The sequence below is a fragment of the Eptatretus burgeri genome, chromosome 5 (assembly GCF_056783735.1).
Source record: "Eptatretus burgeri isolate ZD-2024b chromosome 5, Ebu_testis_v1, whole genome shotgun sequence".
NCBI lineage: Eukaryota > Metazoa > Chordata > Myxini > Myxiniformes > Myxinidae > Eptatretus > Eptatretus burgeri.
In genome coordinates, this window is record NC_140965.1 from 100,631,248 (window position 1) to 100,650,871 (window position 19,624).

Below are 19,624 nucleotides of genomic sequence, written 5' to 3' on the forward strand. Positions count from 1 at the left end.
TATTAACCTTCTCCATTTCTGATGTTGTGCAAGCATAGTTTTGTGTGCCAGAACATAATGAGTCCTGGATAATATGAGTTCCCTTACTAGTAGGCCATTATGCCCATCAAGCCTGTATTATGAATTCCAACTTACAGTTGTTAATTGTCCATGCTCGATCCATTTAAAATGATAAGCCTCAGGCAAGGAAGCTTCGTGCACCATTTATTAAAGTCTTTGGTCTTTGGTATGACCTTGTCAGGGTTGAAACCACCGTTCGCCCAGTGTCAGGGTGTATGATCTAACCATTGTGCCTTACAGAATGTGGTTAAATAGATCGACATCAACATTGTATTTTTGAGCCACTAGCATTGAACCCGTCTCTTTGCTGACGGTAATTGAACAACATAACTTATATATGTTACAGTAGTCACGACAATCATCGAGGTTATTGACAGTCAATATTTGCAATTTTTTTAATTCCAGAAACATTTCGCTTGCTGCTAACAACTCAGTGTTAATTTAGTAATACGCACACTTATTCGCGAAAAAAAACAACAAATATGATTAATTAATTTTATGTTTTCAGGGATCAGACGTTAAATCGGTTTTTTTTTTCTGACTTGCAAAATACAATTCTCATTGAGTCATGAAGAATACACCGTCACAAAGGCCTTGCCTAGCCTTAAGTGTAACGCCATAGTGATATCCCAGACGGAATGCCATCTTACTACACCACCAATCTTACTAAATCCGTCATACCAACACCTAGCGTCTGGCATTCAGCCCATCACCTACAGACGTCAGATAGTCAGATAGAGTCAGATATATGGGTTTATGGTGTTCAAGTGCCACCAGTGAAGCGATGTTATGAGTTGAGTGCTGGATGCTGGGATGACGTGCATGTCTGTGGAGATCTAGCTTAGCGCAAGATGTGACGCCATAATGATGCCCCATCAAAAAGAGCGTGACAGATAGTCAGGTAGAGTCAGATATATGGGTTTATGGTGTTCAAGTGCCACCAGTGAAGCGATGTTTTGAGTTGAGTGCTGGATGCTGGGATGACGTGCATGTCTGTGGAGATCTAGCTTAGCGCAACATGTCACGCCATAATGATTCCCCATCAAAAATAACGTGACAGACAGACAGATAGATGGACAAAAGGGATGGACGGACGGACAGACGGACAGGCAGACAATTCCGGCTGCTTTAATATATTAATTGTTGGATGGCCACATCTTTATTAACTTATTGGTGTTAATTATCTCATGGTACCTTATGGAAAACCTTGTAGTTGATATACGAGAGATAAAAAAATCAAAATCTAACTCCCAACTTCGATTGATTAGTTTTGTGAGGCCCATGCTTTGATTTATAATAGAATTATTTTGTTTGTACGACAATAACATAATCGGCCTCTGCGGATGATGGGGAGTATAGTTGGTGAGGCACTGGTAGATTAATTAAAATACTCGACCATCTTTCGTAAGGACATATGCTGAGAATGAATCTTTGACATAAATAAACGCATGCTGCAGAATGAACGATAACTGATCAAATGTGCAAACAGATGAATGTCACATGTAGTGTATGCCCCTCATGGGAAAAGGGTAAAACATCCTAGAACCCACCCCTAACCTCTCCTCTCATCCCCATCCCCCACCCCACTCGCTCTCCCCAAATAACCTCCTCCATCCTGGTTATATGTTCAGTATACTGACGATACACCAAATAACTCTTCACCTGATAGGATAGCAGAGAATTTCAAATGGAAAATGTTCAGTAAGCTGAACAAGAAGATTGAAGAGGATATTTACACAGGGGAAGGGGTGAGGGGGTTTATTTGAATAGAAAGATTGTTTAACAGTAAAGTCCTGTTCAATAGTCTGGAAACATAACTGAGAAATCCTCAGGTCCTTTTCAATCTAACATATAAAGCTCTTTCTCACCATTGACTAACCCACTGACCGACTGACTGACTTACTCACTGACTGATATTAAAGATCAGTACCTTCTGGGTGACGTAGAAAGCTGAAATGTTACATTCTAATGGACATCGAAGCCGATACACTGGGCATAATCACAGAACCTTCAGAAAGCGTCCATCATTGAAAATATAAATAAATAAAAATGAATACATTTTAAAAAGTAAATGAAACAAGTTTGAAGACGACGATGGTTCACGAGTGGTATTTGACGATGTAGATCGTTTCAGAAGTCAAGGATGAGACAATGTGATAATGTTTGACCAAGTTATAAAAATGATCAACATGATGTGGTACGAGTGACAGGTTATTAGCTGCAAAATGTCGAAAACCCGGTTTCGTTCAACAACTTTCAAAATTTGACCTTTGCATAACTTTTAAAGGTCCCAAAATAATGTTGTGGACATTAAAATAAGGAAATAGGATACGTGCTATAGCTTATTGGAGTTAGTTTGTCGAAGAAGGTCGAAAACCCGGTTCGATTCCCACAACTTTGAAAATTTGACCTTTGTGAACTTTAAAGGTCAAAGGTCAAGGATTATGACCTTTGGTGGAAAACTTCCTCTGGAACATTCCAGGAACAATATAACGTCATATAGGAAATATGCCATTTCGCACTCCACGGATTATCCATACTTTGATGAAATCAGCGTAAAAAAAACTTGAAGGGGCGCCACGGGCAAGGTGTTAGAGATAGAGCAAAATGGTTTCAAGACTTTAGGTGCGGAATGACCTCAAGATTATGCATAAAAAAATTGTCATCCGAGCTCTCAAAGTTTGGGCAGTCTTATGATTTTTTACGTCAAAATTCGCAATTTTCTAAGTTTGTGACCTTGTGACCTTGACCTTGGGACAAAAATGAAAAATCGAGCCCCATAGGGCTATGCAGGTGCCATTGGGCTAACCAAATACCGAAACCCCTGCCAGATTCGACAAACCCCCTCGGAGAAGATGTAACTTGAAATCGGCTACTCCCTAAAAACACATGTTTTTTGGGCGTGGCTCCGCCCATAATGGGCGCAGCACCCCCATTCTCAGGAAAACACAACTAGATCATGATATAAACCCCCCACCCAAATTTTATCAGGATCGGATCAAAACCCACGGAGCTATGCTCGGGACAGACAGACACAGACAGACACAGACAGACAGACAGACAGACAGACAGACACACACCCATAACGAATATAGTGGTTACTTACTGACTCGTGAACCAAAATGAAATGCAGGTGAGTGACCCAAGACAACGGGGAAGCACGGTAATTTTGTGTGCCAACAGACGTTGAAGCCAATGCATCAGGAAAAATCACATAATCATCGGAAAGCATCCGTAAATGAAAATATAAATAAATGAAAAAAATAAAGAAAAATCAAATTCAGGTGAGCGACCCGAGACAATGGGGAAATATGGGGTTCATATGTTTACACAATGTTTAAGCACACCCCGCAAGTGTATATATATATATATATATATATATATATATATATGATATATATATATATATATATATATATATATATATATATATATATATACATATATATATATATATATATACATATATATATATATATATATATATATATATATATACATATATATATATATATATACATATATATATATATACATATATATATATATATATATATATATATATATATATATATATATATATATATATATGATATCGTAAGAGCTTTTCCAAACATAACCTGCAGAACAAAGACCTTGTGAGATATTAGAGTACTTTTACATGAATTGCAAAGACATTAGTAGACAATGAACAAATCCATACTGTATGGGAGTTGAATATGTGGTCTCGAGGATCATGATCGATGCATTCAGAAGGAATGTTAAATAAGCCAACGTGGAATTATGAAATGTATTGACGATGAATTAAAAGTAGTTAGGGGTTGGCAGAATAGCTTGGAGGTATGTACACTCGTCTCCAAGCCATCTAACCTGGATTTGAATGGGATCAAAGCCATCTAGCCTGGGTACGCATATCCAGCTATAAATTGTCATCCCGTTTTTTCACAGGTTGGATGATTCATCAATGTGTGTGCCATCCCTCGGGTGGATGCGAAATGAGTATCCCATCCACCGATAGTATTTGGTGCACATTAAAGATCCCATGGTGACCTTTGCGAAGAGTCGGCGAGCTATCGCCGGCATCCTGAACAAATTCCAATATTCCTTCCCTTGAATGACTGCTGGGAAAGCAATGGCAAACCACCCAGTATGACTCTTGCCAAGAAACTGCTTCGGCAGCACTGACGCTCTGTAACAGATTATCGTACATCTCATCTTATCTCAACAAGTAGCACATCAATTCAGATTAAATGTTGATATAAATTGCAAGTGAACACTGTAGTTCTGCCAGAAGTTTGCCGATTTTACAAATTCAGATGATTAATCTTTGTAATATCTAAATTAAAGCAGTAATAATATTTGTTATGATAGCAGCAAAGCAAAGAATGACTGTTAGATGGTAATAATGATGGCTGACTGCACACGTATCACACAGCAATACAGCATTATGCATACAAATCACGATTACATTATTAAATTTGATTTTATATAAAACAGTTCATGTCGGATTGCTACCAAATAACATAATTCCGGGAGAAGTTTGGATCCGAAATTAGCAATTTGAGTGCCTGTTTTTCCCATCGTCGGTGGGTTTAATATACACCCATAAAAGCCAAGAAACAATTTCGGTAAATTTGCATATAAAGATAAGTATTGCCAATTTTATCTCTCTACAACCCACCATATAGCTCAAACAGATCTTTAACAGATCACCATATAACTCAAACAGATCTCATGGAACTGAAACTGTGGGATAAACGCCTTCATACTCCGAATAGGTTGAGGGGGGTGGCAGTGACAAGTCGGGACGAACCACCGCAGACCCAGGGAGTGCGTCCTTCATGCTGCTATGGCTGCCCCTTTGAAGAGATTTAATTTCATGACAGGAGAGAGCATCAATAAACCATGTAGTGGATATTGCACAACCATAAAGGTTATCGTAATTATGCAGGAACAAACAAACCAAATTGCCAAATTAGAACTGTCAATTAATCTATGATAAGAGCCCCATGTATGTCACTATCTTTTTTTATTTGTGATACAATTCCAGACCCATGGGCCAATTGCCCCGAAATTTGCTGTATCACATGATTGTGACACACGGTAGGTCAATATCACAATAAAAAAACTAGAGGGGGAGCACTCGGTAGAGCGCAAAACCTCCGCCGCCAATACTGCTCGGTCACTCAAGTGAACCTGATATCCTATTCATTCAACTTGACGTCAACATTGCCTAAAGAGTTATAGTTTGCAACTTTCCCTTTTACTTTTAACTTTTACATACTCAATGCATTCGTCATAACTAGATTCCTTAAGACAGAAATTGATTTTACGTGGGTATATCCACCTGAAGTTCCAAAATCAGCCGCAATTATAATTTTGGCATGTTTTTTTTGTTGGAAATAACTTATACCATGTAAAATGCAAAAAAAAAAAAAATCGAAATTTTGTTGAAAAGAAAAGTTGCAAAACTTTCGGGTTTTTTTTGTCTCAAACAATTTTTTATTTTTTTTTGGTTGGAAATCAATTAAAACATGTAGAAATGCAAAAAAAAAATCAAATATTTTTTCAAAATGGCCACCATAGTGGCCATATTGGACTTTGGGACCAAGTCCAAAATCTAACGGCATGGTCCTTGGACCATACCTAATCCCCCCACCAAGTCACGAACGAGTGATATCATATCAGCCACGAGTAGATAAAACCCATATCACCAATTAACCATGTGATGATTTGTTTATCATATACTTGACCATACATAATTCAAATTTAAAAAATATTAGTATAATTTTTTTTAAAAGTATCATTTTTGAAAAAAAAAGTTGCAAATTTTTTTTTTTTCTCCAACAAATTTTTTTTGGGGTTGGAAATCACTTAAAACATGTAGAAATGCAAAAACAAAAATTCAAATATTTTTTCAAACTGGCCGCCATAGCGGCCATATTAGACTTTGGACCAAGTCCAAAATCTAATGGCATGATCCTTGGACCATACCTAACCCCCCCACCAAGTTTCGTCGAAATCCGTCGAGGAGTTTTTTTTTTCCGTAATACTGTTCACAAACAAACAAACAAACAAACAGACAGGGGTGAAAACAGTAACCTCCATCCATCTTCGATGGTGGAGGTTAAAAATGCAGTTTTAATCAAATTGATTTTAAAACAAGAAATAACGGTTCTCTGTGCATTTGAGCGTCGTAAGTCAGGTACCTCCCTCGGCGGGGAGAGGGGCGGAACTTGGCTTATGTGTCGCCCCTTCTGCGATGCCCTTCCCTTTCACGTTGGGCACTTTCAAAGGTGAATTATTTGTCAGGAATCAAACTAATTGCATTTAAATATTTGTATTTTGTATGCAGAATAGAAATTAATACACAGTAGAAAAGGGTCCACAGTTGCCACAAGACTACTTCGAGTGTAAGTAGTCATCACACAATCCTGTACAACCTCATAGAAGGAAATTAGGCCATTTGGCCCATCATTGCTGTGGTGCTCTCCCATTTTAATTTATGCTCCAGCATCTTCATGATGCTTTACTAAAATCTAAATAACCCGATGTTGATCTGGTGAGCCAACTTGCTTTTAATATTACAAACCCAGTGAGGTAATCACTACTGATCCATTGCATGTCGCGTTCTTTCGAATAAAGGTTGAATGATTAAATGTGACGAGGAAGAAGTAGAAGACATGAAATCGATGAATAGTCTTCATATAAGCTCATAATCACAAAATTTAATACAGCATCACATATTTTCACTGCATCAATTATCATACACATTTTATACCTCGTGATGTCACCTGCCCTTTAAAACACTCCAACAGACCTGAAGTTATCGAGAAAAGGTATTTAGAAGATATGGACTTTTTGATTAGAAGATAAATATGCTTAATCGTCCTTAAAATAGGACGTCGGCGAAGTTGTAGGACTGCTTCTTTGTGTGCCCAGATTGCAGCGTTTCTGGCTGAGTCTTTACAGAGCTGTGGAGGGCAAGTTATCCCACCAGAGGGATACTTTCAGCGTGTCATTGAGTACGTGGTAATATGGTAACTGCATGTGGTGGCATAACATTTGGCATTGGCTGAGACTTAAAATGAAGGTCACATTGTCACGATGTCAATTAAACACAGGAAAAAGCACAACTGTCATCTGGAGGGGGGGGGGGGGAGTGAGAGATGTGGATAAGGAATCAGGAGAGGAAGTGGGGATGAAAAAGAGTATGTTTGGAATGGGAAAAGGGAAAGGTTACAGGGAGAGGCAAAGCCAAATAGGTACACAACAGACAAGACACTACTCCTTGCAATACTGTATATGGAAGACAAGGCTTTTGGGGGAAGGGGAGGGAGGAAGCAATTGGGTAGGAGTTGAATTAACACAGATGACACATTCATAATTCACAATTCCCACACCTTACATCAAGAATGATAACATGACATATCCAAATGGTACATTATGCAAACAACACCCACAAGTCATAACCAACCAATCCCAGCCTATCTATCACTTCTGCAAGGATGGACCCACAATCTCCATTGCTTCTAGATACTTCTCCAATTTGAGTTAAAACCCAATTGCTGTCGCACTATGAACACCTTCCCAGGAATACCATTCCATACATTGATAACGATCCATGTGAAATAGTCCCCTGCCTCGCTTCTGTCATGACTCTTCTCTTTTTCACTCTCAAGCTGTACCGCTGGTCCTGTCACATCCTGTTTTTCTCAAATCACTGGGCTGCATTTGAAATATTTTTTTTCAGAGGTCTAGGTTTTCTCAACGGATCATATATGCTTTTTGCATGCTGAATTCAGAAATGTATCTAATTTCGCTCAATCAGGTCAAGTTTTGATGCTATCTCAATTTTAAGCAAAAAAAAATCAAAATTTTTAATTTTTTAATTAGCATTTTTTAAAATTCAAAATCAGACTTACATTGACAGAAAATGTACAAACTATACATATAATGACACACAAGTACACTTGATCTGATTGAGCGAAATGAGATACATTTCTGAATTCAGCATGCAAAAAACGTATCAGTACCATTGAGAAAACCTAGACCTCTGAAATGACGCAGACCAGTGTTATCAATGCCCTTTATTATCTTCAAAATGTCTATGAGGTTCCCTTTTCATCAACTCATTTTGAATGTAAAATGCTTGATCTCCCTCAATTGCTCCAAATAATTTAGCCAATATAACCTTGGAATAAATTTGGTAACTCTGTGCTGAACTCCTTTGAAGGTAGTTTTGTCCTAAATCAAATACAGAAACCAAAACCATGAATAAAAATATATGTGAGGCTTCAATAATTTCTTATCATGGAGTATGGTCCTACTCCATATCTAGGGGTGGTACAGGGAAAGAATAGTCTCCCATTCAAATGTGTACAAAATGATATGCTTCAAAAATACTACGATAAAGTGATGCCATAAGCATTTAAATAGCATACCTTCACTTAATGGCAACTGTCTCGCAATCCAAACTGCCGACTGCGATAGCTACAAGCTTCTCCATCCTGATATTGGTTAAATTTCTGCCGTTTATATTCAATACTGTTCTCTTAAACCCCTCTCTCCATGTAATTATTGTTATTTTTATTTCCCAATCCTCCTATGATGTGTGATTCTATACATGTGCACAGTGTTGTTGGTAGGGGTCTCATCAAGGGGTGTTGTGTGGTTGATGTTTTGTGTTTTTCACCCAAGACTGTCTATGCCCATGCCCCTTCCACTGGAAAGAAAAAAACAAAAATAATACAAAACTATAAAAACTACAAAAAAACCCCCCACAAAACTACTAAAACTACAAAAACATTTTTTTTTAGCATTTTTCTTAATTTGTGTATCACTCTTACTGTTTTGTGTGTTTTCTGGATCTCACATCCTCATGGTATTCAAAGTCTTGCTTCCCTTTCCATTTGTCAGCAAATCGTCACAAAGTTCATTGGTGACGCCGTGTTTAAATGCAAAAAACCCTCGGTTGAGTTTCATACTAATAACTTGAAACCCATCGCGCACATTACTTTCTTTTACCAAGATCATCACATGGGCTTTTCTCAATTTTTTTTCTTTTCTTTAAAACAATTGTACCATGAATCTAGATTCTAGAATGATGAATTTAACATAATTTGGTATTAATTACAAAGTTCCGTTTTTAATATTTTCTTTCCTCTTCCTTCACATTTCTGGTTTCATGGCTGCAGACACGTGCACCAAGCAGGTGGGGTGTTCATTGCGGATGAAGTTCAGGTTGGCTTTGGACGTGTTGGATCTTCCTTTTGGGCATTTCAGCTGCAGCATGGATTTGTACCAGATGTGGTGACCATGGGAAAGCCAATGGGAAATGGGCACCCTCTAGCATGTGTGGTGACTACTGCCGCCATCGCCAGCAGCTCCAGCATCGAGTACTTCAACACTGTGCGTCTGTCTTATTCTTATCTTTAACAGCACATTATATATTTTTGTATGCATAGTTGAGGCTCGTGGAAAAGCTAGTATTAGTACACTGAATGGATCAGGACACAAGGGGACATAAGGAGCAATTGGAGGAGGGGAGAAATGCCAACAGCAGAGTTGAAGGCCAAGATAGAGTGAGGCTTGGACAAACAATGGGTGCGGGGAGGAATTGGCGGGCAGGAGAGGTTGCATGGGGTGGACAAGACAGATACAGAAGGAAACTCTCAGAAGGTAAAACTGGAAATTTTGAAGGAGGAGGGATTGTAGTGTGATGAGAGAGGAGGTGTGGGTTAATGAGGGTAGAAAAGATCATGGTTTTGGATTGGAGATGATCTGAGATGGTGGTGAACAGATGTATTGAAGACCTGGATGGAAGAATGAGATTGAAGAAAAAGTGGAAGTTTGTTCCACAGGTGGTTAAAAAAAGAGAAACAAATGAGTGGAGATGAGCAGTGATCCTTGATTTAGGTTGTTTCACCCAAAGGGGGTTTATGGTAGATTGTGTGTGTCCTGCAGAAACCTGAGAGGGCAGGGACAAAGCATGGAAAGAGGAGAGGGTGCAAGACCAGAAAGGAGGAGGTAGAAGACAGAGAGATCACCAACCTGTCTGCAATGGTGGCGCGATCGACCCATAGACTCAGCTTCATCATGGGATATTCCAATAATCTGGAAGGCCTTGGTTTCCATGGCATCAAGCTGAGCAAGATGTGGGGCAGGGGAGCCAGACCTGAGGGGAGAGCAGTTCTTAAGAATTCATTTCAAAATACAGATGTTTAAGAAAATTTTAAACAGAGGGAGGGAGTCAATGGATTGATAGTGATGTAAGGAGGAGGTAAGTGAACAACAACATATGGATACACATTTGTGCCAGCATGATGAGAGGAGCAGGAAGTAAAAGGACAGTAGAAAACAGATATGATGGAGAAGAGTCAAAGGTACAAAGGGGATAAACAATGAGATGATGGTGAGCTGGAGTCTTGAAAGACCGGAGGGAAGAGGACTTGGCAACAGAATGGTAAATACAGTTTCGCACATGTAAAGGAAGGAATGGAGGGAAGGGAGGGGGGTGGGCACAATATTTATGCAAGGTTGAGGCTCATATGGGATGACCATAACCTGCAAGAATAGGTGAAGTATGGCAAAGGGTTATATGGGATTCAAAATGATGATCACTGGAAATGTAAAACAACATTACCTTGAGCTGAAATCTTGAAGCACTGGAGGGAGGAACATGAATGGACAGACACATGAAGGCAATTCCATCATTTGGAAAAAAGAGTGAAACAATGCAAAACAGGTTATGAAAAAGACTAAACTTTGAAATGTTGACTTTGTGGAGTTTCTGGATGAATATATTCATCCTGGTAGAACTGAGGAGAGATGAATGACTGAAAGGGCAGGAGGAGTAAGAGTGGAAGAAAAATGGTCAAAGATTGAAAGACCATCCTATCTACACTACAGTGCACACACACACACACACACACACACACACACACACACACACACACACACACACACACACACACACACACACACACACACACACACACACACACACACACACACACACACACACACACACACACACACACACACACACACACACTCTCGTATGCAGCCTTGTGGCTGCTGGTTGCATCTTTGGTTAGGGATGTAGCTATGCCGCTGATGCAGTGCCCCTTTTACCAGTACACTGGTACTCATTTCACCAATCTTAGAAGGGTGACAGCCTGAGTCAACCCCACATGGTGTTAATTCAGTAGCCGACAGGACTCAAACTCAGGACCCTAGTATCTCAAACCTGTCTGCAGTGACAAAACAGTATAACCTGTGTGACAGCCCAATTATGGGTAATGCTAATGATTTTCAGAGCCTTGCCTTCCATGGCTTCCAGTATCAAGATGTATTGGTCTCCTCCCAGAGTGAACAATATTCCATAGGGCATTAAACAAATGCATTATTGGCCTTTATAAGTTATGCGGACTCTCGGAAGGAATTTTCTCGGCGTAAAATGTCCAATCTGTGCGTGACCTTTGTGGTCAGCTGTGCTGATCAGCCGAGGAGAGTTCATTGCTTCTTCTAAGGCACAATATTTCAAAAGAAAGAACTTCTTCAAAAACTTCATTGCAGAAGTAGATAGGTGGGTTTACCTGATTGTGTTGCAGAGAGAAGCTCTGATGATGTGGGACTTACTCAAATTAAAAGTCATGCTGCAAGTGTTGGACCACTTGTTGATCGTCTGGAGGTCGGCAATGAACGATTCAGCCAATGATACTCTATCAATGAGATGGAGAACTGTTCAACATGATTTTGAGACGTATAAGATATGGTAAAGATAATTTTTCAAGGAAACAACTCATCCAAGAATAAAATTTGGACCAAAAATGCTCCCTTGTTGCACACAAATCTCAATAGGTATAGAAATTGATGCTTGTGGTGGAGGGTCGCACTCTTGGTGGAGCAATGGAACTTCATGGCAGGTCGTGTACATTTCTGTGGCAAGGAATCAATCCTGTACAACTCACCACACCATCACAGAATGCCGAAATTTATTCTGAGCAACAACAATGGGAATCAAACCCCACCACCAGTATCGGCAATTTAACAAGAGTTTACCAACTTCATTACCAAGGTGCTCAGTTGATAAAGACTCATCAAAAGCCACAAGTGCGAGACATGATGCAAGTGTTGGATGCCACACTCAGACACCTATGCTGATCCAGGCGACTGTGTCGAAGGCACTGGATAAGAAACGAGACACTGCTCTCACCTGTTTCTGATTCAGACGCTCCATCCGTTGCTGTGTGCCGAGAAGCAACAATCAAGAGTTGAGTGACTGGGGTGGAAAGCAAACACATGATTAGTGATTGAACCATTGAAGTGAAAGAATGAGATGTTGGCAGAAATTCGATGCTTGCGACATCACTTACAGAATCTACTGTGGAGACTTTAGTGGAGAGGGCAGCTTAAGCTTATACTTGTGAGGGAGAATAAGCTATAGAGATCTGGAAGCTCGGAGGATGAGAAGGTGCACAAGACTCTAAAGGACAGAGTGAGGCTTCAATAAATACCGGAGGTGCAAGACAGTAAGACAGATGGTAAAAGACTTCAAGGCCGTTAACTCACATGCTGCGAGTGAGTAGCAGACCCAAAGACTCAGCTTTCTATCAAGCCGTCTTGGCCACCAAAACCAACTGTAGATTAGGCATCCTTCATTGTGTCAAGTCTGTCTTTGGCCAAACTTAACTCATAACAATGTGCAAGACCTTCATCTGCAGCTCGATGGAATGCTGCTCTCCCCTTTGGGTCAGTGCCCCATACCTCTCACCTTTCACATCTTGATTCAATGGAGATGAAGGCCCTAAAAATCCATGGAATCTCCCGCAATGAAGCTGAACTATTAGGAAACATAATCCACCATCAAAGTTTGCTTGCCACTTCAAATGAAGGATATAGACGACATTACAAGATGAGAAAAGGCTTGGCTTGTGGACAATTTCATGGCAATGGCTGGCTTTAGAAACAGTTTAGAACTGGCAGTGAGGTTCAGAAACTCCAGAGACTCGACCTTTCTTCGAGGCTAACTCCGGAAATACATTGGAAGATCAGTCGGCCTGTTGTTATGGAGGGTTAAAGTGAGTTTGGGACTTTCCTGCATTTAAAGACATCTCTAGGTAGATGTCCATGTGCTTCTTCCTTCTTTTAAAAATAACATCTTCCAAAAATAGATCGCAATTATGTCTTCAACCATGTGAACTGTTTTTGGTTATCTTTTTCTATGTGAAAAAAGTTTTACACAGCAAGTAACGAGTAAATATTGTTATTTCTTGTTCGACTGAATGCTCACCTCTCATGCATCTACTTTTCACAGTTTGGTGGAAACCCCGTTTCTTGTGCTGTGGGATTGGCAGTGCTTGACGTGTTAGAGAAAGAGGAGCTGCTGAAAAATGCCAAGATTGTGGGGGCACATCTCATCGCAACGCTTCATAAGCTGCAATCGCGTCATCCCATTATTGGAGACATCAGGTAGGCCACTGATGGGAAGTACTGGTGGTGATGGAAAATTTGATATGAGTGTACTTCAAATCAAATTAAACTACAACGGCACTCGGAAGAGCACGTAACTCCACCAGCTGAACAGTTAACGTTTTATATCCCGCCGATAGGCATCCGTACCTTAACTTGTACACAACAAAATGTGACAAAAAGTCGAGGGGTGTGAATACTTTCTGAAGGCACTGTAGCGGGATTTCTGAAAAAGTTATGGATGGATTCTGATGAAACTTGGTGGATGAGTCGGTTAGGTGACAAGAACAAGCCGATCCGAATCAGATTCGAACCCAGATCCGGCCTATCAGTGGGATAGTGTAACGCAATCTGCCTGATGGAGGTATGCGCTCCTCCGAGTGGCTATTCTACAGTGTCTAAAACTAATGGAAGAGCATAAGAAAAATAGGGACAGTGGTACCTTCCTGATTTACAAAAAATTAATATTATGAGACGAGAGGACATTCAAGAAAATGTCTGGGAGGTGAACCTGAGATCACAATATTACAAGGTTTCATGTACTCAGGTGGGCGTGCCAACCAAACCGATTTGCTCTGCTCACCTTGATGTTCCAAAGTGAAAGTTTAAGAACGTTATTTAACTGGTTTGCAATTAACTAACTTTTTTTTTTTGCTCTTACGTTCGTTCTTCCTTTTTGTTCCCCCGCTCATCCGACAAGTTTGGAGATGGGGGACACGAAAATGAGCTCCATCAGACCGACCCACCGACTGATCATCTGTCCATGTACTTTTGTTTACGTGATGTTTCAAAAACGATTGAACATTTAGCTTTTTATTGCACATATATTTTTTCTCATGACATTATCTCAACCTGACTAGATCACAGCTGTCATTGGCTGAATTCTGATGCCATGGCAAACATTTCAGTAACTTGGCTTGTGTACGCAATATTTCAAAAACGGTTCAAGATTTACTTTTCATGTTACGTAGATCAATTCCTCATCGAACCAAAAGGTTTGGGGGGGCCTCGAGTATCAATTAGTTCTTTGTTTTCCCTGAATCCCTCCCCATGCACCAAGTAGATTTCCATGTTTATAAAAACCACACTGTGCCTGCCTATGACGTACATTCTGTCACAAAACTTGTATTATTCAATGAAAGACTTTGATTCTATATGGATGGAGCATCCGGCAGCTGATTGCAGCAATTCTTGTGGTGCAGTTACAATTTGGCCATTACAATGGCGGAGAATGAGTCCTATTGTTGAAAGGGATAATGGAACGTTTTAACGTCCATCAGGTAATGCAAGTTGACAGGACAGTTGGCTTAACGTTTTCTTCAAATGATGGTGTCCTAATTGATACATTGCTGTGACTGGAAAACACCGTGGCAGATATTTATAATGTGGCGGGTCGAAGACGAGCAAGCTATCTCTGAGTTATCATATGAACTCGCTGAAAGACATTATATCGAACATCTTGAAGACAGGTTCAGTCCCTGAAACCTCAGGGCCTCACCACAGCCATGACCTGATCCAAGCAGTTCATTTATCAAAATCGGTCGTGAAAGAGTGGGTGTCCTCAATCATGCCAAGTATTTCCAGTGTCGATTTCGAACTTATCATGGCCTACAAGGCCATTGTCCTTACCTTGATAGAGTGGAGAGTCGAGTCCTCACTTCACTCCTGATTCTCCTGGATGCTGTGAACACAAAAGGTCTCATCGTCATTGGCATCTCCCATGAAGAAGCAGAAGCACAAGTCCTGTTGCTTTCTCATCACAAGTCGGTTGTTGGCCTTTCTGTTTTCACCTGCCTCTCTGTTGGTTTTGTTGCCTTTGCTTTTACAGCCACAATCCTTAACTCAGCCTCTGCAAGAAAAAAAAAACTCTTCTATGAATGACGTCTTCTTATTAAGCCTCCAAAATTGAGGTTTACTGCTCACATCGATGTCTTTTTTTCTGCTTTTCTCCCACTTGCAAAACCTACTTCCTAATTTGGTTCAATCATGATTTTCCCTACAGGGTTTCAATATGGCAGGTTATCACCATGTTCGATTTAGCTATAAACTGTTATCTCGTTTTCTACAGGCAGGCTGATTAATCAGAGTGTGTGCCATCCCTCAGATGGACCTTAAACGGAGTTAGAATATCCTTCGCGAAGAGTTGGCGAGCCATCTCCGGCATCACGGCCAAATTCCAAATTTCCTGCCCTAACCAGCAGAGGGCGTTACATCAGCGGCACAGACACACCCTCAGCCAATGATGCTACCCTGCAGACTTGTGATGCATACGAACGAAGAAGACCACCATCTTTTGTTATCTATCTTTCCTACCTATGATATTTTTAATCCCCATTAACCCACCCAAAGACAACCCTCTAACTTGCAGGTTGCAATCTTCCGTTCTCTCTCTTCCTCCTCCACCTCCTCCTCGTTTAGACTGCCCGTTCCTTCATTACCTATACTGAATTAAATGCACAGTAAGGGGGGGGGGGTACTGATGTCATACTGGTGCACCATGCATTGAGTGCGTGGATGGTTTTTCGAGGCCAAATAGTATCACAAAATCATGAGCCACTCTGGTAAAACGATTTGTTTTTGATTGAAAAATTTGAAAACTAAAAATTGATTATTTGTCATAATTCTGGAATATTCTATAGAGCTATTTATTGAATTAATAGGATTTTATTTTTTTAAGGGAAAGTAAAAGAGCAAGACATATTACATTATTTATTATAGAGCTATTTCTGCTGCGTAATCTTTAATGTCTCCGTATTATTTCCTGGAATGTTGTGAAATCTGCACGGTGTGTTCATCGTTCTGTTTGATAGAGGCACGGGACTCTTTATTGGAGTCGAGCTGGTCTTGGACAGAGAGACAAAAGAGCCAGCCACTGCTGAGGCTCAACATGTGATCGTCAGGTAAGTGGTCAGAATCAAATAAACTTTCAATTCCATTGAGTATTTTCATATATTGTAAACGATAATTGATTGAACATCAATAGTGATAACAATGAATGAAGAAGAGCATGATCGCTTTTGAAAAAAATTATGAAAACCATTTGAGGGAGTGTGAATTGCACCTTGATATATGAAGGTGGTTCTCAGTTAACTTGCTCTTTTCATTTGTGAAAACCAAAAAAAGAATCATCTCATTTTTAGCTCACCTGGAATTTAGTCCGGTGAGCTTATGCGATCGAGCAGTGTCCGTAGGTGAATCAGTCAGACAGTCGGTCAGTGTGTCTGTAAGCACTTCAATCATTATCGCTTGAACCAAGCACACGATTTTTATGAACCTTGGCCACAGGCTTCATATCTGATGCATAAAAATCTGTGCTTATTAAGGAGGTCTATGGGGTGGGGGTTGGGGTGGGGGTGGGGGGTTTGACTCCTAAAATAGGTCTTTGCTCTCTTCTCCGAAACTGCACAACTACAGACACACAATTTCAATGAAACTTGACCACAACCTTCATCACCCGTAATGTACCAAATTTTATTCACAGCATCACAAAAAAAAGAACCACTGGATCTGTAGCTTATCTGGACCCTGGCCTAATGCTGCAATCCAAATTTGGTGGAATTCTGACTGGTGGGTCTGGAGGAAAAGATTTTTGAAGGAATTTACACGATTTTCCCAAAAATTTATGAAACCCACAATTTTGACACATTTCCCATTCTGTGATTGGCGTGACCTCTGCAATTTACCATCACGACCCTGTCCTAATGCTGTAACCCAAATTTGGTGGAATTCTAACTGGTGGGTCTGGAGAAAAAGATTTTTGAAGAAATTTACTAAGTTGGCCATTTTGACATACATTAAGTCATGTGACCAGAACAAGCTTGGGAATTCCTGTTACCAGTCAGGAGAGGAACGTTGTTGCAAAATTTCAGGCAGATTGGCCCAGCAGTTTGGTTGGAGAAGTCGATAAAGGAGACGGACGGACGGCATGCGATGACAATACCTTATCTGGAATGTAAACTCCAGATAAGCTAAAAAAAACAAGGTCTAATGGGTCTTTTTTGGGGGGGGGGGCGGGTTGAGTGACTGTTGCTCCTGATGCCGGTGAGCTTCAGGACGCCCAGTCCTATTTTTTTTGTAAGGCTCGGGTGGATGATAACTTTTCAAAATTAAAGTCAAAAATCTTTCTCATATTGATGGCTTTTGGTGATATGAAGTGGATTGCTTTGATTTCTACTGAAATAATTATTTTGGGGGAAGTGATTTACCGGTCGCTCTAAAGTTTAGGATCGCTCCATATCAAAGGTTACAGCTTGGGTTATACTTGAACCTCTAGTTATGGAGGAGTAAATCACACCTATACTGTGGGATGTCCGTGTAGAGAGTTAAGTGTAGTCAATATCTTTTGTGGTATAGAAGAGTCGTTGGGTTCTTCAAACTAATTCATGATAAGGAACTTGTTTATCATTATAGTGCTCTTCTGGTTTGCTCATCAGTGGTCTTCATTATGGTCCTCATGGTTTCCCTCACAGTTCATCAGTGAATGTGCTGTACATGAAAAGGGGTTATTGGGTTGTTTGTAAGTCACAGATGTGTTGTTGAGCTCTATGCCTATCGGAAGTTCATTAATGACATGGATGCACTCAAATTTGTGATGGATTCCAGTCTATTGGCAGCTTGGAATCAGGCCAATGTGGGCCAATTGATTTTTACCTCCATCACCAAAGGTGGACAGAGGTTGTTTTCACCCTTATTTGTTTGTCTGTCTGTCTGTCTGCCTGTCTCCGTGAGCAGGACATCTCACAAAGTTATGGATGGTTTCGGACAGTTCTTCGTAGACAGATTTGGTGTGTGACAAGGACGAATCGATTTGATTTTGGTAATGATCTGGATCCGGCATATAAGTGGGAGACAAAATGTAAACCGTTCAGCCTGGCGGAGATATGTGCTCTACCGAGTGCCGTTCTTGTATCGTGACCGTAATAACTCACATTGTAGTGTTTAGCTGAGTGTCAAGGAGTGTGATATATGAGCTCACAAACTGCTGAATCGTTTTCTGCGATGAAATGGATAAAGACAATGTTGCAGTCAGGAGCATGTCCAGCACCTAACTCCTCCTTCCATCATTTCTTGGGACGCAGCAATTCTCATGAGTCGGCTGAAGCAGATGAAGTTTTCAGTTATCCGAGTCATGACGTTGATAGTGGCCTTAGTGGATTAACAAATTGCTGAATGTTTGTGGAGTTGTATAGTGGCAACATTTGGCATCTTCTGCACATGAAGTAATGTTTACAGCTGTGCAAAGTATTCTGCGTATTTCTACAACAGGTGCAAACAGTGTGTCACATAGAGAAGACGAATAAAGTTTGTGTGTGATATTACAGCAGAACTGTGAATCAGCATTGAATGTGTTTAAAGCATCTTGTCACACCTGGAATTGAATAAGTAAGCACCAAAGGGATTCCATCATAACTTGTGTTTCATCAGAAAGCAGGTGAGATGGGAAATGCTTAACCAACCCCACTAAAGGCCAGATATATCATCCACTTTACATTCACATTTTCTACAACAGTAAGTGCAGGTTAACCTTGAACCACCATCTTATATTGTATATCTAGGGTTCAGTTCGTAAGCCACAATTGGAAATTTGTAACATTGTGAATACATGCACTGAATGAGCAAAGTGACTTGATATGTGTCAGGCTGAAGGATGAGCGAGTGCTGCTCAGTACCGATGGACCTGCACGCAATGTACTCAAATTCAAGCCACCGATGTGCTTCACAAAGGCAGATGCTGATTTCGTGACAACCAAGCTGGAACATATTCTCACTGGTATGACTTGTACATGGTGTTCATGATATATCATGTTTCTTTTTGGGAGATCGGTGGGATATATGGTTCACTATTTATACTGATATCATCCTGTATAGCCACAAAGCAGGATGAGTTGTTCATGTTTATGCTGGAGAAATCCTGGAGAGATTTCTACTCCATCGTAAAGGGCTTCTTAGGCAGTGGGAATTGTACCTTGATATATGAACGTGGATCTAAGTTAACTTGCTGGAGGTTAACTTGAAGGGGTTAAGCCCAGACTTGGTGCTGGAGAAAGAGCAGACATTTTGCTGCAGTACCATTGCACTATGGAACACT

General features: G+C 40.3%; 1 protein-coding gene across 6 annotated transcripts in view; it reads left to right on the forward strand.

Moving 5' to 3' along the window:
- The window catches only part of LOC147027056 (ethanolamine-phosphate phospho-lyase-like), a 46,587-nt gene that overhangs the window by 15,778 nt on the left and 11,185 nt on the right, over positions 1-19,624 (forward strand). For all 6 annotated transcript variants that reach the window (XR_015058657.1, XM_085883189.1, XM_085883188.1 and 3 more), the window contains 5 exons: positions 7,003-7,085; positions 9,258-9,471; positions 13,382-13,536; positions 16,347-16,436; positions 19,176-19,306. Coding sequence is in view for 5 of the 6 variants with exons in the window: in XM_085883189.1 (XP_085739315.1) it covers positions 7,003-7,085; positions 9,258-9,471; positions 13,382-13,536; positions 16,347-16,436; positions 19,176-19,306 (673 nt within the window). In the remaining variant the exon portion in view is untranslated. The remainder of the gene's footprint in view (positions 1-7,002; positions 7,086-9,257; positions 9,472-13,381; positions 13,537-16,346; positions 16,437-19,175; positions 19,307-19,624) is intronic.